This window comes from Cervus elaphus, chromosome 5 (genome assembly GCF_910594005.1).
Source record: "Cervus elaphus chromosome 5, mCerEla1.1, whole genome shotgun sequence".
NCBI classification, from domain to species: domain Eukaryota; kingdom Metazoa; phylum Chordata; class Mammalia; order Artiodactyla; family Cervidae; genus Cervus; species Cervus elaphus.
The window spans coordinates 60,193,318-60,214,012 of NC_057819.1; the positions used below are offsets into that span (position 1 = coordinate 60,193,318).

At 45.9% G+C, this 20,695-nt stretch overlaps 2 protein-coding genes across 6 annotated transcripts in view; one reads left to right on the forward strand and one right to left on the reverse strand.

Annotated features, from left to right (window-relative positions):
• The window catches only part of NR3C2 (nuclear receptor subfamily 3 group C member 2), a 433,599-nt gene extending 414,281 nt beyond the window's left edge, over positions 1 to 19,318 (reverse strand). For 2 of the 5 annotated variants that reach the window (XM_043902577.1, XM_043902576.1), the window contains exons 1-2: positions 16,811 to 17,152; positions 9,298 to 11,062 (exon numbers count right to left, since the gene is read on the reverse strand). In XM_043902577.1, the coding sequence (XP_043758512.1) occupies positions 9,298 to 11,060 (1,763 nt within the window). In that variant the 5' untranslated portion in view covers positions 11,061 to 11,062; positions 16,811 to 17,152. Of the gene's footprint in view, positions 1 to 9,297; positions 11,063 to 16,810; positions 17,154 to 19,166 lie in introns of those variants that run through there. The other 3 variants (XM_043902575.1, XM_043902574.1, XM_043902578.1) reach the window with 3 other exon arrangements.
• LOC122693163 (vegetative cell wall protein gp1-like) lies at positions 18,264 to 19,450 on the forward strand. Its single transcript, XM_043900746.1, has 4 exons — positions 18,264 to 18,474; positions 18,624 to 18,769; positions 18,949 to 19,275; positions 19,361 to 19,450. The coding sequence occupies exons 1-4, from the start codon at positions 18,264 to 18,266 to the stop codon at positions 19,448 to 19,450; spliced, it is 774 nt and encodes a 257-aa protein (XP_043756681.1).
• The last annotated feature ends 1,245 nt before the right edge of the window (positions 19,451 to 20,695 follow it).

Genomic DNA, 20,695 nt, shown 5'->3' on the forward strand with positions numbered 1-20,695 from the left:
TCCTCTTCATCCCTCATTCACTCCTCAGCCAATCAGTCTGAGTGCCATTCCCACCTTTCTATAGAATTCCTTCCTGCAAAAAAACCACCAGCCCCAGCTATTCAGCCTAATTCCTGGCTTTCTCCGCCCTCCTACTGGGTTCTGAAACACCATCTCCCACTGGAAGGAAAGTTCTGTTACTAACTGCTTTGAACAAGACTGCAAGAGGCATACAGTCTCTCTGGGCCTTAGTTTCATTATTCGTGCCCACAAAGGCTGGATTTAGACACAGCCTTGGGGCCCTTCTAATTTGGAAATTCTAGGATGCCACGATTCCTCCCTATGGTATCCACAACACAGCACCTGACTGTCAAAACAACGCCCGTGTCCTTTATTAGCATCTGATGCTCATCTCCCACATGGCGTTCTGTTCCTCCAAACTCCTAGCAAAGGCACCTTACACTATATTGAGTCATGTATACCTTTGCTCCTTGGATCACACCAACGCTGCCCCTCGATGGCCGTGTCTATGAGGAGGCCTTGCACGCCCCGATACCAGCATTTCCACCTCTACAGAGAACTCCTCCAGTTAGAGGTGGTCTGGAACATCAAACTCAGGTCACCAAGATAAATCATCACTTCTTCTTGACCTCTCCATTTCTCTTTAACTGCTTGCCATCCTCCATGATGGTCAAGCTCATCACCTGCGAGTTTTCACTGACTTTCCACATATCTTTCTTTCCCCTTGTACTCAAATATCAGCTCCTTTACTGAAAGTGTGTGTGAGTCGCTCAGTCATGTCTGACTCTTTGGGACCCCATGGACTGTAGCCCTCCAGGATCCCCTGTCCATGGAATTTTCCTGGAATGGGTTGCCATGCCCTCCTCCAAGGAATCTTCCCAACCCAAGAATCGAAGCCGGTATCCCACACTGCGGGCAGATTCTCTAACGTCTGAGCCACCACGGAAGTCTCACCTGCTGTACTAGCCTTCCGTAATGATTTGATTCTCATGTCATCAGGCCATACACAGCACAGCAGAGACCCACAGTGCGGGGGTGGGGGCCCGTGGTGAGCAGCCAGCCCCAGGCAGAGCGTCAGAGTCCCAGCAGGAAGGGGGAAACCACGTGCTTGCTGGTCCAGCACAGGGTCTCAGAACTCAAGGAGTGTGAGGACATCCCAGTAGGGGGAGTCAGGGCCTGAGTTTAGAAGAAGGGCATCCAGGGAGGCAGGGGGTGGCCTTGTGACCCTGACGTGGAGGTAGATTCCAATCACAGAAAGGAAGGTGTCTGTGGGCCTGGGGGTGCTCCCTGAAGAAAGGGGTGACTCCAGGCCTGGGGAAGTAGAAGGACAAGGTGGGGCTAAAATAAGGCAGCCCTCAGAGAAGCGATGGGAACACGGCAAAATGGTCACAGAAACCAGCATGAATGGGCTCCCACTGGTGAAATCGGGAACAAATTGAATATCAAAAATAATTGAATATCAAAAGTAAGGGCAGTAAGAGATTAATTCACTGCTTAAAAGAAGAAACGGTGATGTACCAAAGCGAAAGCCACTCAGTCGTCTCTGACTCTTTGCGAACCCATGGACTAGCCCATGGAATTCTCCAGGCCAGAATACTGGAGTGGGTAGCCGTTCCCTTCTCCAGGGAACCTTCCCAACCCAGGGATTGAACCCAGGTCTCCAACATTACAGGTGGATTCTTTACCATCTGAGCCACCAGGGAAGCAACAAAAGAAAGTGAAAGTGAAGTCGCTCAGTCGTGTCTGACTCTTTGAGACCCTGTGGACTGTAGCCCACCAGGCTCCTCCGTCCATGGGATTTTCCAGGCAAGAGCACTGGAGTGGGGTGCCATTGCCTTTTCCAGGGGATCTTCCCAAGCCAGGGCTTGAACCTGGATCTCCCGCATTGTAGGCAGACGCTTTATCATCTGAGCCACCTATGGCTAATTTAATGAATACAAAAATTCAATGAGGATTGGGATGTGTATACAACTTCAAAGTACTGCTCCTCCAAATAGTTCCTAATTGTCAAGGGCAAAGAGTAACTTGACTGCGGGGAAGCCTGTCAGACAACACCCGGATGGAGCGCTGCAGATGGGCAATAAAGGCAGAAAGGGAAATGGCTCGGCACGTGGCAGGAAGCAGGAGCAGACTGTGGCCGGCTGTCCGTGGTGCCCCTGCCTAAGGGGGCAGACCAGAACAGAAACCTGAGGGAATGAAGGACAAGCCCAATTCGAGGGGCTTTCTACTAAAGGGCTGGCCTGTCATCCCCTGAAGTACTGTAAAGTCATGAGATCTAGAAAAAGAGAGGGAATGGTCCTAGACCAAGAGAGACTCGAGTCCCGACAGCTGAAAGCACAGCACACAATTCTGCACCAGGGTCCTTTCACTGCGGAAGATATTCCTGGGACAACCGGCAAAACTAGAAATCAAGATGTCAGTAACTTTTTCATTTTTACGGTATCTTTATCTGGCTGCATGGGATCTTGAGTTGCAGCACGCGGGATCTAGTTCTCTCACCAGGGATCGAACCTGGGCCCCCTGCACTGGGAGCTTGGACTCCTGGCCACTGGCCACCAGGGAAGTCCCCCAGATATCAGTAACTTAATGTTACTTTCTGGCTTTCAATGGCTGTATTGTGCTCATGTCAGAGACTATCCTTGTTCATCATTCTTTGTAATGGCCTCCCAATATTTTTCTGTGTCTACGATTATTTTAAAATAAAGCCATTACATAAAAATCAACTGCTAGAAAGTCTTCTTCTATAGTATATCACATATGCCCCTTTCTTCCACCAGCTCTGACATCCTCACTTCAGAGATCCCAGTTCCCATCCTCCAGCACTGTTACAATAACTTCTTAACAAGGCTCCTTACGCTCCAATCCACCCTACAACCACTGCCTAATTAAGGTTTTTCCCAAGTGCACTTCAGCTCAGGCCGCTTCCCTGCGCCAACATTTCAGTAACTCCTCATTACCTGCCAAATTAAGTACAAACTTCTTCGTGTGACTTTCAAGTTCCACGGGCTTCTAGTTCCAACTGAGCTCTTCCAGGCCGTCTTTCCCCCAGTTCCCCGTATTACAGCCAGCCATACAGCTGGGCCACACTCAGGGCTTTCTGCCCATCCGGGCTCTGCTCATGTAACTCCCTCCACCAGAAAGTGTCCCCCCGCTCAATCCCATGTAAACTTCTCAAGACTAAGGATAAATACTAACTCTCATCCTCCCATCTCCCCATTTTCCAAATCTTGCCCAGATCCTTTCCTGTTGAAACACCCAAACTTGATTTTGTCCACTACAAACCTTATTTCATTCTATTTTAGGTTATGATTTTTGTATATTTATTTCAATAATTTTTAAGATATTAAGATGAAAATACATGTCAGTGAAAGTACCCATCACTGATAAACTAAGTCATGGTCACAGCTGTGAATTCAAAGGGCCAGTCATCAGCTCACATCAGTCTCCCTAGGCTATTAACTTTGAAAGTATCCAAATTACTTTTTGCTTATCCTCTTTTTCCTCCTTGGACTAGAGTGTTCTATTTCTTGCATAAATTACAATTTCTCCCTATTTTCTACATAGAAATTTTGGCCTTGGCCATACCACTGACAATCCTAAATCCAGAGGTCTCCAGAGTATTAATTAGGTAACATGTTCCTATATATATACTTTAACTTCATCATTGCCTTATTATATAAAGAACAACATAAAACTCTTAAAATTGAAAACAAAGCCTATACTTGACAAGTTTAAAACTCAAAATTTTTAAATTTAAGATTAAGACACTATCCATTTAAACACACTTATATTTCCTGGATACTAATAAATTTTGGAGTGCAGTCCACAAAGATATACAATTTAATGACTATATTTAACTGGATTCAAGAAATCAACATTTTTTTTCTCTCAATCTGAATTTAGTAAATGAAAGAAAACAATAAATTACTTAGCAGCAGAGATGAAATTTTATCAGTTGTGTGCAAGTACAGCAACAGTTGAAAGTCTGGGAAAGCAAGCATTATTTTGGAGGAAAAAAATTAAGGATATCAGGGGAAGTGAAGTAATACACCTAAATTACTGGTGATCAATAGAACATCTGCTCTTACTCTAAACATTACAAGGATAGAAGATCAGGCACACCCAGAATTTCAATATTGCGAAAGGAATCAAATCCATAAATGATACATATCCAGGTCCTAGATTCAGCACGTCACTGCTATGCATGAGAACTGCCTTAAGTTGAATAATTTGAGTTTATTTAACTGAAACCAGGGCTTTTATCTTCACTTTAAGTATGAAGTAAACAGTTTTAAGTATAATAACACTTCAGATGACAAAGGTGAACACACTGACATATAAATCTAGGATACTTGTGATGTGGAAAGCGAAATGTAAGGAAGGACACTGCATAGTGATTTGCTTATTAAAGAGGAATGAGGGGTTTTTCCCCAGTAAAATTATCACTACTTTTACCAGAAATACCATAAATGAATGAAAGTGAATGAATCATCAGAAGAAGCAAGTCTCCTTTTAAACCATTTCTAAAAATACTATTTAGAACACTAACCTGGAGAAATTCTAAGCACACTAGCAATTTCAAAATCAAAATGTTATGAAACAAATAAAAAGAAAGTTTCCATGCTTTCATTTCCAAATGACCTAAGTTATTCTATAATGGATTTATTATAGAAATAAGCACCAATAATCAATCTCTCCCTTCCAAAACCCATCATTTTTTATACTTTGCATTACAAGAAGATACTCCTACCTCAATGGTTTATTTACAGAAGTTTACTGACAAGACATGGCAAACTGTGTAACAAACTCTTTGAATTCTGAAGCTTTTAGCTTATTATGGAAGATGGGTATTGAAAAACTTCAGAGATCACTGGGAAAAAAAAGAAAACCAACTGTAGGTTATCACTTAATTGTTTCCTTCTATCATGGAAAAAAAACTGCAGTATATATTAAGATAAATTCCTGATTACGTGTCTTGAAACCTACGAGAACATGCCCTTTGAAACAGTGAACTTTATATTCGAACGTTTAAGTCAATGTTAGCACTGTGTTATGATGCTATCAAAGTGACTATGACCATCGCCATAAACACCCAGTGTTATGTCAACAGACTAACCCTATTTCCAAAAGGAATACTGCAAAATTAAAAGAACAAGAAACTCATCATATAAGTGTCAAGTTTTATGAAAGGAAAGCTCTGATTTGAAAATAAAACAAAATGGCTTTTCCAAGCAAAATGATAGGTCACCCATACTCATCCTTACTTTTAAATGATAAATGGTAATGATATTTTTCTACCTCAACTATCCTGGAAACTACAGAGCCGAACTTGTGATTAAGATAAACTTGAAACCAGACTAGTAAATATGTGAAGGGATTTTTCTATTTTCATTCTTAACATACATGACTCCAAGGAAACTATACAGCCACTCAGGAGTGTGGTTGGCAGTCCTCGGGGAGCATCCCGGTCAACTTATTTCCTCTCAGCTGAAGAAACTGAGGCTAAGAGATGTTGCCACTCACTCAAAGCTCACAGCTCTGTCTGTGTCCAAGTACACAGAGGACCTTCCATCTGTATGGCCAAACCAGGTCCAGTGTCCACCACAAAGCTTTATGCCAACTTTTGTCATCATATACTGGGATGACCAAAATGTTAGTTTGGGTTTTTCCTGTAAGATGGTACAAAACCAGACTTTTCAGCCAGCCCTACCCTTCGCTGTGTGGCCCCCAGACAATACACCTGCTGGCCAGTCTGAGAGCTGCCCCTCTGGTCACCACTCTCACAGAACGTCCGGAGGCTGCAGCAGATACGCCCTCTGTGGCCATCACTCCCTTCAATCAGCTTGAAAAGCTCACTTGGATGAGAATCACCGTCCTCACGCAGACAAGGCACCCCTTCTTCAGCATAACATTCAACTAAGCTAAGGCAAATCACATAATATCCTCTTTCTGCATGAACCACCAAAGCTTCATAGGATAGACCAACAGTTCTCAACTTCTGAGTCTCAGGATGCCTTTCCACTCTTGAAAATGTGTTGAGGTCAAGATCTTTTGTTTATGTGTATTCTACCTACTGATATTTACCCTATTACAAAATTAAAATGAATATTTCTTTTAAATCACTTAAACTAAGCCATCACATGTTAACACAAACATGCATATGTGGGAAAAAAAAAAAAACAAATAAACTTGTGTTTCCCAGAATGAAAAACTTCAGTGAGAAGAGTGGTACTGTTTTACATTTTTGCAAGTCTATTGTCTCACTTAATAGAAGACAGCCGGATTCTCTTATCTACTTCTGTGGTCAATGTGTGGTGATGTGTTTTGGTTCAAGGATATGAAGAAAATCTGGCTTCACACTGATATTTTGTTGAAAAAAGGAGAAGCATTTTAATGGTCATCTCAGATCAGTAGAGACATGATCCTTCAGTACACTGGAAATGGACAGTCAGTGGTCTCTTAACGCTTAGTTGCTACATGGAATCTGAAACTTATCAGTGAACTTTTCATGCACTATTTTAGTAAAACCATTGGTCTATCTTCCATTTTGCATGGCTCATCTACCAATGCACAATTTTTGAGTTTGTGGCCCTCCTGGAAAAGGTCTCAGAAACCCCAAACCATACTTTGACATTTACTAGAAAACAGAGTTCAACCTAAAGATAAAGAATGTTATGAAACTTGAAGCAGTTACATACTGCCTTGATCCTTTACAATCTTTAATTCATTAATCTGACATTACCTGGAATGGGATAACATCATCATAAATTACAAAGTAGGCAGAAAAGTTGGATTTTGGTCCAAAGATCACAAAACAAGAAGCCAATAATGAAGCTTGGATGAGATTAAATTAAATATTATAAAATGTAGACTGAAATCCAGGAAAAAAGTTGGTATTTCCTCTGAGAATGATCAAAACAAACCGACTTAGATAATATTCACCAGGAAAAGCTGTAAGGAATTAGTAATCTAATCTAATTAGATCAATAATCTAAACCTTTGAATAATATTAAAGCTTTGATAGTAAAGTTTTTGGAAAACATATTAACTAACACAATAGTATATATGTAAACAAATGAATCCCCTCTAGCTATGTTAACAAGCTTATTAAGAATTTTGGAATGCTCAAGGAAAGACACTAGACAACACCCCAGTTTCCCACAAAGGCACAGGAGGCTCGAAGTCACCGATTCATAGGAATATGTAAGGCTATGGGTCCCGAGACCGCCAAGAGGGGCATCATGAGTTGAGTCTGGAAATGACAAAACAGTATAAATAGGACACAGAACAAACAGAAGAACATTAATGATTTTAGCTAGCATCTGTCTGGTGTTTCCACCAGAAATACCATTACCCAAAGCAATGGGCTTCAAAACTAAAAGAGCACAAATAGAAATGTAGAGTGCCTAGCCATAAAAAAGTAGAAATTAATCACAGGACTTTTATCAACAACTATTTCCTTACACTTTGTACATTTCTTTAAAAGACTGTATGGAATTTCATTGAATGCACAAAAGAGAACACTAAAAGAAATAGAAACTAAAGGTTATGAGCAATCCCATGAGATCCTAAGAGCAATTGCTGAAAGGTATATAATACTCTACGATGCATACTGTATTCCAGATGATGTCAAAGGCTTCTCATAATTTAACTCATTGTCTTGACTACCCTTGAGATGGGTACTACTGAATTCCCTTTTTACAGATGAGAAAACTGAAGGACAGAGAGGTGAAGAAATGTGCATGGGGTCACAAAGCAGTTAAGGGGCAGAGCTGGGTATTTCAACCAGGGTAGCCATGATCTTAACTACCAGGCCAAACTCCCTCCAACCAACCCACTACAAGCATCACTTAACAAAAATATCTGCATTGTGTGCAGACCATCCTTCTCAGAAAGTAAAGCAGAGCACCCGCTGAGCTTGGTTCTGACGAAAGCTATGCCATTTCAGCATTTGTGCAAAGAGTTTAGAATTTAGGAGAGGGCAACAGTGTTAGCATAGGATTAACTAGTCATGCTACTGAGAACTGTAAGAACATGTAAGTCTCCTTTATGGAATGCGAGCTTCCATAAAAGCAAGAGGAGTGAGGTATGAGTCAATGAAGAGGAAAAGAAAGCACAAATGAAAAGTTTTTGCTTTTGCTTCAGTAAAAAACAAAAGGAGAAAGAACACAGAATACACATCAATCTTACATTTTGTTGATGGGAATGGACATTTTCACCACCAAACAAGTTTTTAAGGAAAATAGCCACATCTTCCTAAAAGCCACTGTGAACTATATCTAGGAAATCTATTCTTTATATGTTCAATAAAGGGATCATTGACCACATCTAGGTAATAAAAACAGTACTGAAGCAAAGTCCAACACAAGTATTCACTGTATTACTTAGAACCACCCTTTACAGTCGTATCTGAAACCTCTTCCTTGTTTTTTCTAAATATATACAATATGCTATCTACAAGAAGGAAAGCCAAGAGATATTTTACAGTAAGTAAAGTATGTCTCCTTGCAGATCTTAAAAGTTATAAATATACCAATCTGAAACTGCAGTGACATACTTCACTTCCAAAGAGTAGGAAAGCAAAACGGGCCACTTAGTAATTTTAGATGTGCTGAGTCTTTAAAAAGCCCTCCAGAGTTAAGGAAATGATGTATTTGTGCTGAAGACCACGACTTACATACGATTAACCAATCTAGAAAAAGATGAAAAGGGTGGGGAGCTTGTGGGTAACAGATTTGGAGTTTTATTTCATTTTTCACAACCAATGAAGTGATTAATAAAGAAAACTCAGGAGAAAAAAAAAGACTATGACCACAAAGAAAACAACTTAAAGCAATGTTAGTGAACCAGTATACAGCTAAAAAAAAAAAAAAAACCCCTAGCACTAGTCTGCTAAAGCACACAGGCATTAGGAAACAAACTTATCTTAAACACCTACCGGCGGCAATGCAGAAGGGGAAGAAGACCTATGTACAACGCGTACATGTGCTCCTTCCAAATCGATGTAAACATTTGAGACTCAAAATTTTTGGTTTCTCTATAATGAAGGACAGGGAAGCCTGGAGTGCTGCAGTCCATGGGGTCGCAGAGAATCAGATACAACTTAGCGACTCAACAATAAGAGATTTCAAACATACCAACAAGCGAAAGGGTAAGCGTAGAATGACCATGCTGAAAAGGAAACAATCAAACAGGACACTGAAATGTGTTTTAATTTATCAACAGCAAAGATAACACTAACCTTCAGCATTTTACACAGCCATGGTTTTCCAAAACTGGAGAAAAAGGCCGACTTACCTTGATACGTTTTCTGGAATGTATTCTAGGACCGGATATCCATCACTTCTTCTCGATGACAGGTCACTGTGTGATTTCCACGACTCCACCAAGGTATTGACCGGAGGGAAGGAACTCAGGTGTTGGAAAGATTGGTCTCTAGCTGATCGTGATAAAGATATTGTACCTTGAGCACCAATCCTATAGTGAAAGGACTGTCCACCTGAATTCACGCCAACGATGGCAGATGGAGGGATGCTGGCCTCTGGGTAGAAGCTCCCATCATCCGGTTCTTGTTTTATCCCCATGGGGAACCCGCTGCCTTCACAGTTACCATCGAAGCCCGGCACAGGTGGTCCTAAAATTCCTGATAGAGAATAATAGTCTTTATCATCCATAAAGGAAAAGTATGAGCCATCCATGAATGGAAAGGGGTTGATCGCTGGATTCCCTTTAAAAGAGGTGCCGGAACATGAATGCTTGGTTGACTCTTGTTTTATTGGTACTGAGAAGGGGGAATCAGAATTTATTTTGCTGTTTCCTCCCAGACATGAGCTGCTGAAGGCTCCGTCTGGCTCCGGCTTTATGTACTGGACGATGTTAAGCTGGCCAGCCACACCATGGGAGATGGCGTTCTCTGTCTCCTCAGTCTTAGGAAAGGGGACCTCTTGAGCACCTTTCTCCTGGGTGTCTGGACTGGGAACCACATCTCGGGCTGCGCTGGACCCCACTGGGGTGCCCGAAGCAGTGTAGCTGAAGGCGGTGCTTCCGGGGCTACAGATAGACCCCACAGTACTAGCGGCTGGGCTGGACAGGGTGGATCTGTTGTTTGTGTTGGAAGGGCTGGAAACGGAGCACCTTGAGTTGTTGATGTTTGCAGGGCTGGATACGCAGGATCGCAGAGTGACATTATTAGGACTGGAGACCGGAGACTTCACACTGCAGTGACTCGGGGGGCTGGAAATCGGGGATTTCATGCTACTCAATGGGCTGGAGAGAGGTGAGCCCACGTTGCTGGCATGCGCTGGGCTGTGAGACCTGGAGCCCCGCGTCTCCACATTGGGGGAACATGGCAGAGGGGTGCCCTGGGCGATGGGGCTGTGCACAGGGAAACCGCCGAAGCTGGCTGAAGTGGAGGACACACAGCTGATGCTGGCGGGGCTGCAACCCGAGGATGACAGGGTCAGAGGGCTGCAAACTGCCGGGCCCTTCTCGTGCCCCAGGATGGGGCTCTTCACCACATTGCGCGTGACCCCGCCATTAACAGAGCCCCCAGAGTCGGGCAGGAAGGACCGCAAGGGCCTGCTCGCACCCCCCAGTGTGGAAGGACGGTGGCCATTCTCTCTGTAAAATTTCACAAGCTGTTCAACATTCTGATACATCTTTGCTGGACTCCCGCTTCCCTGGGGGTTCTGCTGATCATAGGCATAGTCGGCCTCTCTCACGGAATCCATGTACAAGCCCATGGACTCGGCCACCGTGGCCGAAAGTTCTTTTGATTCCAGCTCGGTTTTTATATCAGATGGTAAAATCCCGGACCGACTGTTGTCTTGCTGGAGGCAAGGGAGTAGTTCGTGTTTTTCTTTGCTGTTTCCTTGAGTACTGCTGTTTGGAATAGCACCGGAGACACAGCTCACGTTGACGATCTCCATGTAGTTACTCTCATCGGGCTGCTCCGCGGGTATGGGTCCCAGGGCAGGACGCTCTGCAGGCTGAGAAATTTGACCCCACCGTCTTTCCATTTCTAGACCTTCAGGGAGACTGTGGTAGCCTTTGGTCTCCATAGCTAACATAAAAATTTGTATAAAAAAAATCGAATTAGAGTCGTGGATAGCAAGGTTGCTCTAAAAGACATTCTGAAATTGTACTGACTGAGCTATAAGTACATATTCTACTGATGACAAGCAATACTTCCAGTTATACTCAAGTTATTACCTTTTTAGGTGCTGATACAACAGAGTTCTGACTATAATTTGTCCAGAAGCCAGAATATAAGAAGCAATAAAACTATTTCCCATCTAAATAAAAGCAACATCTTTGCTATAATAGAGCAAGCAATAAAACTATTTTGCATCTAAGTAACATCTTTGCTACACTACAGCCTTTGGAGTTTGGAGGAAATTTTACATATAAAACATCTTTGCTATAATACAGCCTGTAGAGTTTATGAAGAATATTTATAAATGTTAACTTATTTAATATGCAAAGTAATCCTGGGGACTCCTGATGCAGCCAGAGAGGAAACTGAGGGTTTAACCAAGTGGGCCACTTGCCCAAGGTCAAAGACACAGTAAGTGACAAAGTCAGGTTTAAAACTAAATCTAATGCCAAAGTCTTTGGAGTCTTTCCAGAATATGGAAGCTGCTTTCCATAGCTAATATGTGACTTGATTAAAAAACAATGAGGAAATGTAATTAACATTACCATTTCCCAATGTAAAGTCATCCCCTGAATGATCAGAGGCCAGATAACTTGAGGATTATTTTCAAAACAGTTAAGATTTTCGTCAAATAGATTTTGGTGAAGATAATTTAATGTCAATTCTGAACAGTGAAGAGTCATATATCCTGATTAATTAAGCTAGTCCATAACTCAGAGGCTGAATGACAAGTTGAGATGTCAGGACTCTAGTCTGTATTTCAGTCCTGGCAAGGACTCTGACATGCAGACTGACCTAGTGGTAGCTCTGCCGAAAAGACTCCAGACAGCCAGATTCATTCTCAACAGTTAATGGTGAAAGTCTGAGATGGGTCCTGACAATTTATGTGTTCATTCATTCAACAAATATTCGGCAAGTGTGTGTTGCATCCTGGGCCTACAATTAGCCACTGAATCTACAGTGATAAATAAAACAGGCTCAGTTCCCATCCTCAAGGAGTCCCCAGGATTGTTTTAGACATATTGTCTTATCTACTGGCTCGCTCTATAAATTTATTCCATAGATGATCATAACAGGCTGTGTTTATGTAATTCTCATGCATGATATGGTTCAATGACCTATTACAAGCCTTTCACAGATATTAATGTACATACCCTTATAAATTACCCTACAAGATTGGCAGAAGTACTGTCCCAAATGATACAGCCGGGAAAACCGAGGTAGAAGCCACACAGCAGAGCTGGAATTTGATCCCAGATGTCTACACCAAGGTCTCTCAACCATGGCACTGCTGGGGGCCTGATAATGCTTTGCTGAGATCTCTCCTGTGTACTGTAAGATGTCCAGCCGTATCCCTGACCCCTACCCACTAGATGTCAGGAGCATTCCTCCTGCCCTGCTGTGACAGCCCCAAATGCCTCCAGACTTGCCAAAAGCCCCTAGAGGGTGTGTGTGTGGGGGGGCAAAATCACCCCTGGCTTGAGAAGCACCACTCTAAAGAAACATCTCTCAAAGAAAATTAATTCACTCAATAAAATTTTATTTGTGCATTTTCATGCATAGAACTCTTAAAATCTTTAAGTATGCATTTTTCAAATCCTTTCAGGTGTATAAACAATCTCTGACCCAAATAAAGGTCCTGACCTAAAAGCTGCAGTTTCTGCAGTGCTGAACACAGATATTACTTTAGACTTCTCAGTCCTTTCCCCCCCCCTCCACTCACGATCTTCATCCACCCTACCTTCTTCTCATTAAAAAGAGACTAGGAAGACTTTTTGCTCCAGAAATTCTATTAAAATGGAAAAAATAATATAATGACTCTACTAAATAAATTGGCATCAGATATCACAGGGCTCTCTGGCAAAATTTAATGCCCAAATTGTCTGAAGATCATAATTACTTCTTACTTTTCTGTATTCTATACTAAACTTTTTTTTTTTTCTCATTGTATTTTTTTTTTTTTCTTTTTCTTTTTCTTTTTATTTTTTTTTTTTTCCAATGGGTTTTGTCATACATTGTTATGAATCAGCCATGGATTTACATGTATATACTAAACTTTTAAATTCCCAGAAGGAGGAAACTTTATCAACTTTACCACTGCACCCCAAGATGACAGCATAGTGCAAATAAAAAAATGTTAAACTATTATAAAATAATCAATACCCAGTAATTTGTGAACATTAAAATCTCCCAATTATTTAGCATGCTTTTACTTAAAGAACATTATTCTATAAATTCCTAATCACAAAACAGTGGAAAGTAAACCAAGTTATGAAGTTGAAGAGGTAGTCTGATAATTTCAGCAGGAAAAATTACTGTGGATGAAAGCCAAGAACTGAATATAGTGAAACGGGACCAAAACAGCTAATACTGGCCTTTTGTACCTTACTGAAAAACCATTTAGTGATAGCCATGGGTTGAAAAATACCAGTAAATATGTGCTGCTTCTACTTCTCAGAATATTCAGCCTTCCCCATACCAAACTGTAACAGTATAGATAAGGTATAGATAGATACTTCAGTCCCAAATTCATCAAACCACAAGAAATATGTCTACTCCTGTTTAAAACTGAGCACCTTCTGTGTATTATCCCCCCACACCCCAATCTTATTCCTAAACCCACGTTCCCTTTCTTGGTGAATTGCACCACCATCTATTCAAATGCCCAGAAATCACCCCTGCCTTGGCACCCTTACCAAAGGTCTCCACGAGTTCACCCCTCCCCACTCCCACACGTACAGACTCCCAGACAACAGGACCATCTGCCTTGAGTCTGAAGGATCATCGTCATCCAGACTTCACTCCAAAAATTCTTTCTCCAAACTGTCTTTAGGAAAGGATGATCACTCACTGCCTTTTTTGAAGCTTCACGGTGGAAATTCACATGCTAAAACTCTTGGAAGTTCTAAGGTACAGAAACCTGTTTCCTTTTTAATTCAGAGTTCCCTAAATAATTTGGCCACTGCACCTTTTTTTTTCCCTCACACAACACCTACTAATATGCTGAGGGACACTTTTCATCACTGTGCCACAAACCAGGAGCCGTGTCTTAGATACATAAGGCTATATGAAGATTTGAAGAGAACATTTACGTGAGCGCAGACAGGCAAGAACTATCTTAAAGCACTCTACAAGGAAGTACCTTATCAGCTAACATCATGCAGCTGATCACAACTTTCCAAGTCCTGTTTGGCTAGCCCTGAACTCTCTTGACAATAACACAAACCAGCCTGCATTTCACCACATTATTGACAAGGCTATCATTAGAGAATTTGCAAAGGCTTTGCTGAAATCTACATTAGCTTTAAGACATTTTGATCTGTCAACCTAATACACCTCTCGACAAAGAATATAAAGGCTGGCAACCAACAGGAAAGAATGGAAGATATCTAGCACCTGCATGGCTTCCACTGGAAATATTTTTAAGGATCAGGCTTTTTTTTTTTTTTAATATGATTATTGAAATATTTTATGCTGAATTCTCCCTATTATCTTTTCCTTTCTTTTTTGTAAAAAAAAGTATTTATTTTTAATTGAAAGATAAGTGCTTTACAATATTGTGTTGGTTTCTGCCATACATCAACATGAATCAGCCATAAGTATACATATATCCCCTCCCTCCTGAACTTCCCTCCCACCTTCCACTCCATCCCACTCCTCTAGGTTGTCACAAGCCCTGGTTTGAGTTTCCTAAGGCACACAGCAAATTTCCACTATCTATGTTACATATGATAGTGTGTAAGTTTCCATGCTATTCTGTCCTATATTATCTTAATTGATCTTCTCTATAAAACAAATGGATCAGTTAGGAAGTTATTTCCCATGTCGTCCAGGAAATCCAGGTTGTCTTTTTGAAACTGGCATACGGACCATGGCTTGAGCAGATTTTCAGTCAATCACTAGTGAATACTGAAAATATTAGTTGATGAATATGATCCTCATAGAACTTAATAACCAGAGGGTAAAGGTAAGGATTTTGCTACTAAAGTATAAGATTAAACAGATACTGATATACAAATCTACTTATATAAAATCAGGCTTGTCTCCCTTACAATGGAAACTATAACATACACTCCCCTTGGGGCAAAGACAAAAACCATGTAGATCCTTTAATTTTCAGGCAAATGTCTCCCCTCTTAAAATGAAGGAACTTTCACATAGGGAAAGTAAGGAAAAATATTGACAGTTCTACCTTGTCATACATATGCTCTTAAACACTATTTTTGCAAAGGGAAAACCTGACTTTAAATTTTTATATTTTACAGACTCTGTTAAATTGCCGTTTCCCATAAGGAAGTAGTTTTTTTGTTTGTTTCAGGAATATTAACAAAGAATCTTGCAAATTTATATTTTATCTGAAAATACTTTCACTTTTACAACCTCCCAAACAGTTCCATTTCAAATGCATCATTTTCTATAGTTATCTGACTATAATATTACATCCTCAAGATAGAACCTTAAGAATTTTATAATTTGTATTGGTTGCATAGTTGTAAAAGTTCACTGTTTGTAACTCTTTTGCTGTCATCCCCATTACTTAACTATAACCATGTTCCTTGTTTTAACAGATGAGATAAATGATAGAAATCAGCCCAAGGTCACCTAAGAGAGCCAGAGAACCAGTTAGAACTGAACACACCTGATTTCTATTCACTCACCTAATTCACTGAGCCACTTGATCGTTCCAAAAGCCCCAAACTAAACTATTTCTCCCTTAAAGGAAAAAGCTCCCCTTTTAATATTTTAAAAAACTTCTTTCCTCAAGCATTTCCATGATAGCCTGTCGTGAAGTCAAATCTAAAATGAAAACTTCCCAGAACTTCACAGGTGGAGAATGCTGTTAGCATTACTATGTAAATATCATCAATAACAGCACCTAGAGAAATGCCAATTCAAATATTAAAATGCAATTTACTGCATTTGAAATTCAGTGGTTTTCAAACTTGTCAGGTATCAAAGTTTTCCTAACTTCTATGTTATAATAAGTACTTAAACCTTTTGGTGCCATAAACCATTACGATTTAAACCTGGTCGTCTAAAATTCATTAGGAAAAGCTGTGCACCTAAATTCAGTAGCAGGGCACGGATGTCACCAAAAGAAGCTTCATCCTTTCTCTCCTGCCTTTAGAATTCGTTCTGATGCCACAGAAAGCATAATCTCTTTCAGGAGTTTCGTGAATCCTAAGGCACAGGAAATGCACGAATTTCCAGAGCCCCTTTCCTACAGAATCTGTCGGGATTTGTATCTCCTTCAACTGCCCTTTTTTCCGCTACACCTCTGGCTGAGATTTGGGAGCTTCCGCAATTTATAGAGGAAAGAAATATTATTCAAACGTCCTTTAAAAACTGTACAAGACAAACGATCCGAAATTCATCTTTGGGGAAAGAGAAGGGTGACAGACCTCCCACTGCCAAAGGCGGTAGAAAGCTGCTCGTTAGAGGGCATTCATCCAAAGTGGCCAAACTTTCCCAAAATAGTCCTCTGGCGGCCAAAGGGGGGAAAGTGGAAAACCAAAACAAAACAACAAGCACACAGCACCCTACTGACAGTGCCTCCGGATTACGCAGCCACTTCTGCCTGCAAAGTGCACGCTCCCGCGCCGCGGCCACACGCAGAGCCGGGCAAGCGGCGCCCAGCCGCGCACCCCTACACACCTGCCTCGGCCGGGGTCCGTCTCTCGGCGTCTACCTGTTGCAGCGCTCGCCAACGCCACGACACCCCTGCTGCGGAGCCCCCCTAAATCCAACCACATCCAGGCCAGCGAGTGCAGCTCTCCCTGCAGCGGGAGAGCCCGAGGCAGCAATGCTCTTGCACCCAGGTGACTGCACGGGTTTCCTCGGAGCAGCCTGAAGTTGGCTTGCGTCTCACCCGTCCAATGACACCCCGGGCGCGGAGGGGTGGAGAGGAGGGGGCAGGGGCAGGGCTAGGGCTAGGGCGGGCGAAGCTGGGAGGGAGAGAGACGGAGAGGGCGGGCGAAAGCCCGGAGGGGGAGTGGGCCAGCTTCGGGGCCGGCCCTTTTAAAAGCGGGTCACATGTCCAGATAAAAAGTTCAGGTTGCTATCCCGCCCCCTTGGGCCCTTTCCATTGGCCCGGGGGGAAGCAAGGCTCCACGCTGCACGGGTCAGGCGGGCTTCTCATTGGACAATCCTGGCTGTCAGTCACCAGGCGGACGACATGACTGATACAAAGTTGCTGCGACACAGCCTGGACTCGGCAGCTCCCTTAAAGCCGCAGAAGCGGAGGCCGCTCGGGGTGCAGGGCAGCGGCTACGCCACTAGGTACCCACGACACGCTGCCCCCCCACTCCCCTCGCTCCACTACCCCAAACTTGCTCACGTCCACCTGGCTCTCCTCCTGGCCTACCCCAGGATGTCTGGAAAGACGCGAAAAGTCTGGGGACGCTGAAGAAGTCGGTTTTTAGAAAGCCAGTCAAGGTGTCCTCCCTGATGCTCTCCACCTGCAGCGCCAGGTGAGCGGCAGCCCTGGCCCAGGCACCGCCCACAGCGTCCGCGCGCAGGGAGGGACCCTCAGTGGGCTTCTCCCGACCCCCGAGGTTCGTTCCCCGCCCCTCTCGTCAGTCTCCCGAGTTACCTTTCAACACAGCAGCCGCAGCGTCTGCTGCCAGCAAGCAAGGGGATCACGTTCCCACTCGATTTGAATTTCCTTGTTTTAACCGTGCGGGGAAAGCGAGTGATTTCAGTGCAGCCAAAGCCCTTTAAACACGGCCTCTCTCCCACCCTCCTCCCCACCCCTTCCACCTCTGGCGGGGTCAAGAGCTGCAGCACTCCTTCCTTATAATTTTGTGGCTGTATGTATTGCTTTCGTATTGGATTTTTCCAGTAGTTCAATTTGAAAGAAAGCTGACCATCCAGGATAGTCACTTTTTAATAATGGGTGGGAAGGGGTGCACATCATTGGGAGAAACAAACAGGAGCGGGGAAGGAAACAAAACTGTTTTCTAAGGATCAAGCGTCTGCAAGAAGAAATTTCGGTTTCCCTCCAACCGCCTCCACCTCGACTCTCCTCCCGCCCACCCCAGGGCTGTAGTTACTAAGCAAAAGGATGGGCTTCTTAACTTTGATTTCTAAGGACTTTGAGGCTCGGAGTATGAGGCTCCGTTTTATATTCCTGACTGGCCCCGAGTCAGCACCGGTGACGTACACACCTAAATCTGGTCCCCGGGCCCTTGGCGACCCGCAGCCCGGCGGCGGCGGCGGCAGCAGCTGTGCGTCCTCCGGCCTCACCCGTGCCCCGCACCAGCCAAACTCGGAAGTGGGGGGGAGGGAGTTCACCCTGTGCCCAAAGGCCCCTCCTCTCCGTACAGTTAATTAAGCTTCGGGATTCCAGACCCCGAACCCAAGAAGACTCGAACTCTCAGTCGCTCCAGGTAGGGAACTCCCTGGTCTCGGGAGAGGCGGCGGCGGCGCACAAGAACTGGTTGCGACCCCCGACTCCTGTGCTCGGCAGTCCCCGGTTCTGAGCGGCTCCCGGCGCCCCCGCAGCCGGGAGTCCCCGCAAGTCTCCCAACTTTCCCGCGGGGCCCGAGGTCCTGCGCGCTCTCCGGGCCAAGCAAGGAGCCGGGCATCGATAGCTGCCGGGCCCAAACGCAGACAGTGGGCAGGAAGGAGGGGAGTTCTGGACCTAGCGCCCGGGCACCCGAGGAGAAGACGGCTCAGCCTGGGCTGCCAAATTATTCATTATTAAAGGAATGGACGTGTCTCTTTTACTAAGTTTTTACCACCTTTACGAAGGGCCAGTCTTGCCCTGGATCTCAGTTTCTTGCAAAATCTAGGTTAGAATCTTGCAGGGACCGGCCGCCACGATTGCTCGCCCGCCGCCCAACAACCCTGCTCGGAGGCGGCCGGGTGGGAACCTCGTCTCCTGCCCGCAGCCCACCTCGGCTCGCCAACCCGCGCCCTCTGCGCGGAACATGCCTTCCCGGGGCCGCCCTGCGCTCCCCGGACCCCTCCCGCCGCTGTCAGCGCCCAGTGACTGTCGCTGTACACTCACCTTTTCTAGGACATGGTGGGGAGGCTGGGGCGCGGGGCGGGCGTTGTGTGGGGGCAACCAGGCTCCCGCCGCCGCCGTCGCCAGCAAGTCCAATACTAGCAGATCGGCGGTAAGGATGGAGAGGAAGAGACTCCCGGCAGTCGTCCTACTGACGGTGGGTAGAGCAATAGAGCCGTAGTGTTGTTACCCGGCAGGAGGAGACGAGGCGGCGGCGCCAAATCGCGCAGAGGGGGACGCGGGCGCCCGCCCGCCCGCCCCCAGCAGCGGCGGCGGCCGGGCCTTAGGCGGCGGGCCCTCTCTCGGGGCTGCCGGTCTCCCGGGCGGCGGCGGCGGCTGCCCTGGGAGCCGGGAAGTTGTGGGGGGTTGACCCTGCGCCGGCCGCCCCGCAGCGGGCTCTCCGCGCCCCCTCCCCAGGCCTGGGGTGACCGGTGACAGCTCGGGCGGCAGAGCGTGTGAGTGTGTGTTTTGAGGGGGGTGGCCGCAGGGGGAGCCCTCTGCCGCGGCCCCCTCCCCGGGTCACACCCTCCGCAGCAGGAGCAGGCAGCCGAGCGTCCGGCCACCGTCTGGTGGGAAACCGGGCCGGGGGCGCCCGTGGCCCCCGCCCCACCCTGGCCACTGGCTGCGGGGAGGCCGATGGCAAACGCAACCTCAGTGCACGTCACCCCACACCCCTCCCCACGACTCCCCAAAGTCCAGCCCTGACCTCGCGCCCCGGGCCTCAGGTGCAGTTCCCAGCCGCCGGGAGGGGAGACGCGGGCTAGGGACCATGCGCGGGGGGCGGGAGGGAAAAGTTTCTTTTCCTGCTCCTCCGCTGCCCACCCCCCTTCTCCCTCGGGCTCGCCGCGCCTCTGCCCCACCCCCACCGTGGGGGGGGGGGACGCCGAGGAAGGACCGGGTGTCTGCGCGCGGGGGAGACTGGCGAGCAGCGGCGGCCGCCGCCGGTCCCCTCGCTCTGACAGCGCCCGGGCCAACGCCGCCCGCTCCGCGGAGCGAGGCGAGGACGGGGCCGAGCGCCAGGCCCCCTCCCCCTGACGCGCGCCGAGCCCCGCGCGCCCCCGCGCCGCCCCGCGCGCCCCCGCGCCCTCCCGCCGCTCCGGCGGACACCTACGCAGACGCGAATGGGAAAGGGGGGCGACCCAGCCGGGAGGGCGGCCGGCGGCGCCCCGGAGCGCGGTGCGGCGCGGCGCGGGGCGGGGGAGGGAGCTGCGACCCGCGATCCCGGGAGCCTCTGGCTCCGGCTGCCTTGCGGAGCCGCCTGCGCCTCCCGGCTCTGGATTCTCCCCAAGTCCCACACCTCCGCCCCCCGCAAAGCACACAGATCACCCCCATTAGGGCAAAGGTGTGTGCGTGTGTGTGTGTGCGCGCGCGCGTGTCCACGAGCTCTCACGTGTGGGAGGGACGCTTCAGCCCCAGACTCTAATATCTCACCGTTACACTTAGCTTTAGTGGAAGATTTTGGGTAGGGGGGACGCACTGTGGATATCACGACCCCTGTTCTGGTCGTTTATGACTCAGTTAAACTCCAGAAA

Coding starts and splice junctions, on each gene's coding strand:
- LOC122693163 (XM_043900746.1), top strand. CDS start 18,264: ATGAGGCTCCGTTTTATATTCCTGACTGGCCCCGAGTCAGCACCGGTG. Junction 18,475..18,623: donor CCCAAAGGCCCCTCCTCTCC/GTACAGTTAATT, acceptor TGTGCTCGGCAG/TCCCCGGTTCTGAGCGGCTC. Junction 18,770..18,948: donor GCCGGGCCCAAACGCAGACA/GTGGGCAGGAAG, acceptor TGCAAAATCTAG/GTTAGAATCTTGCAGGGACC.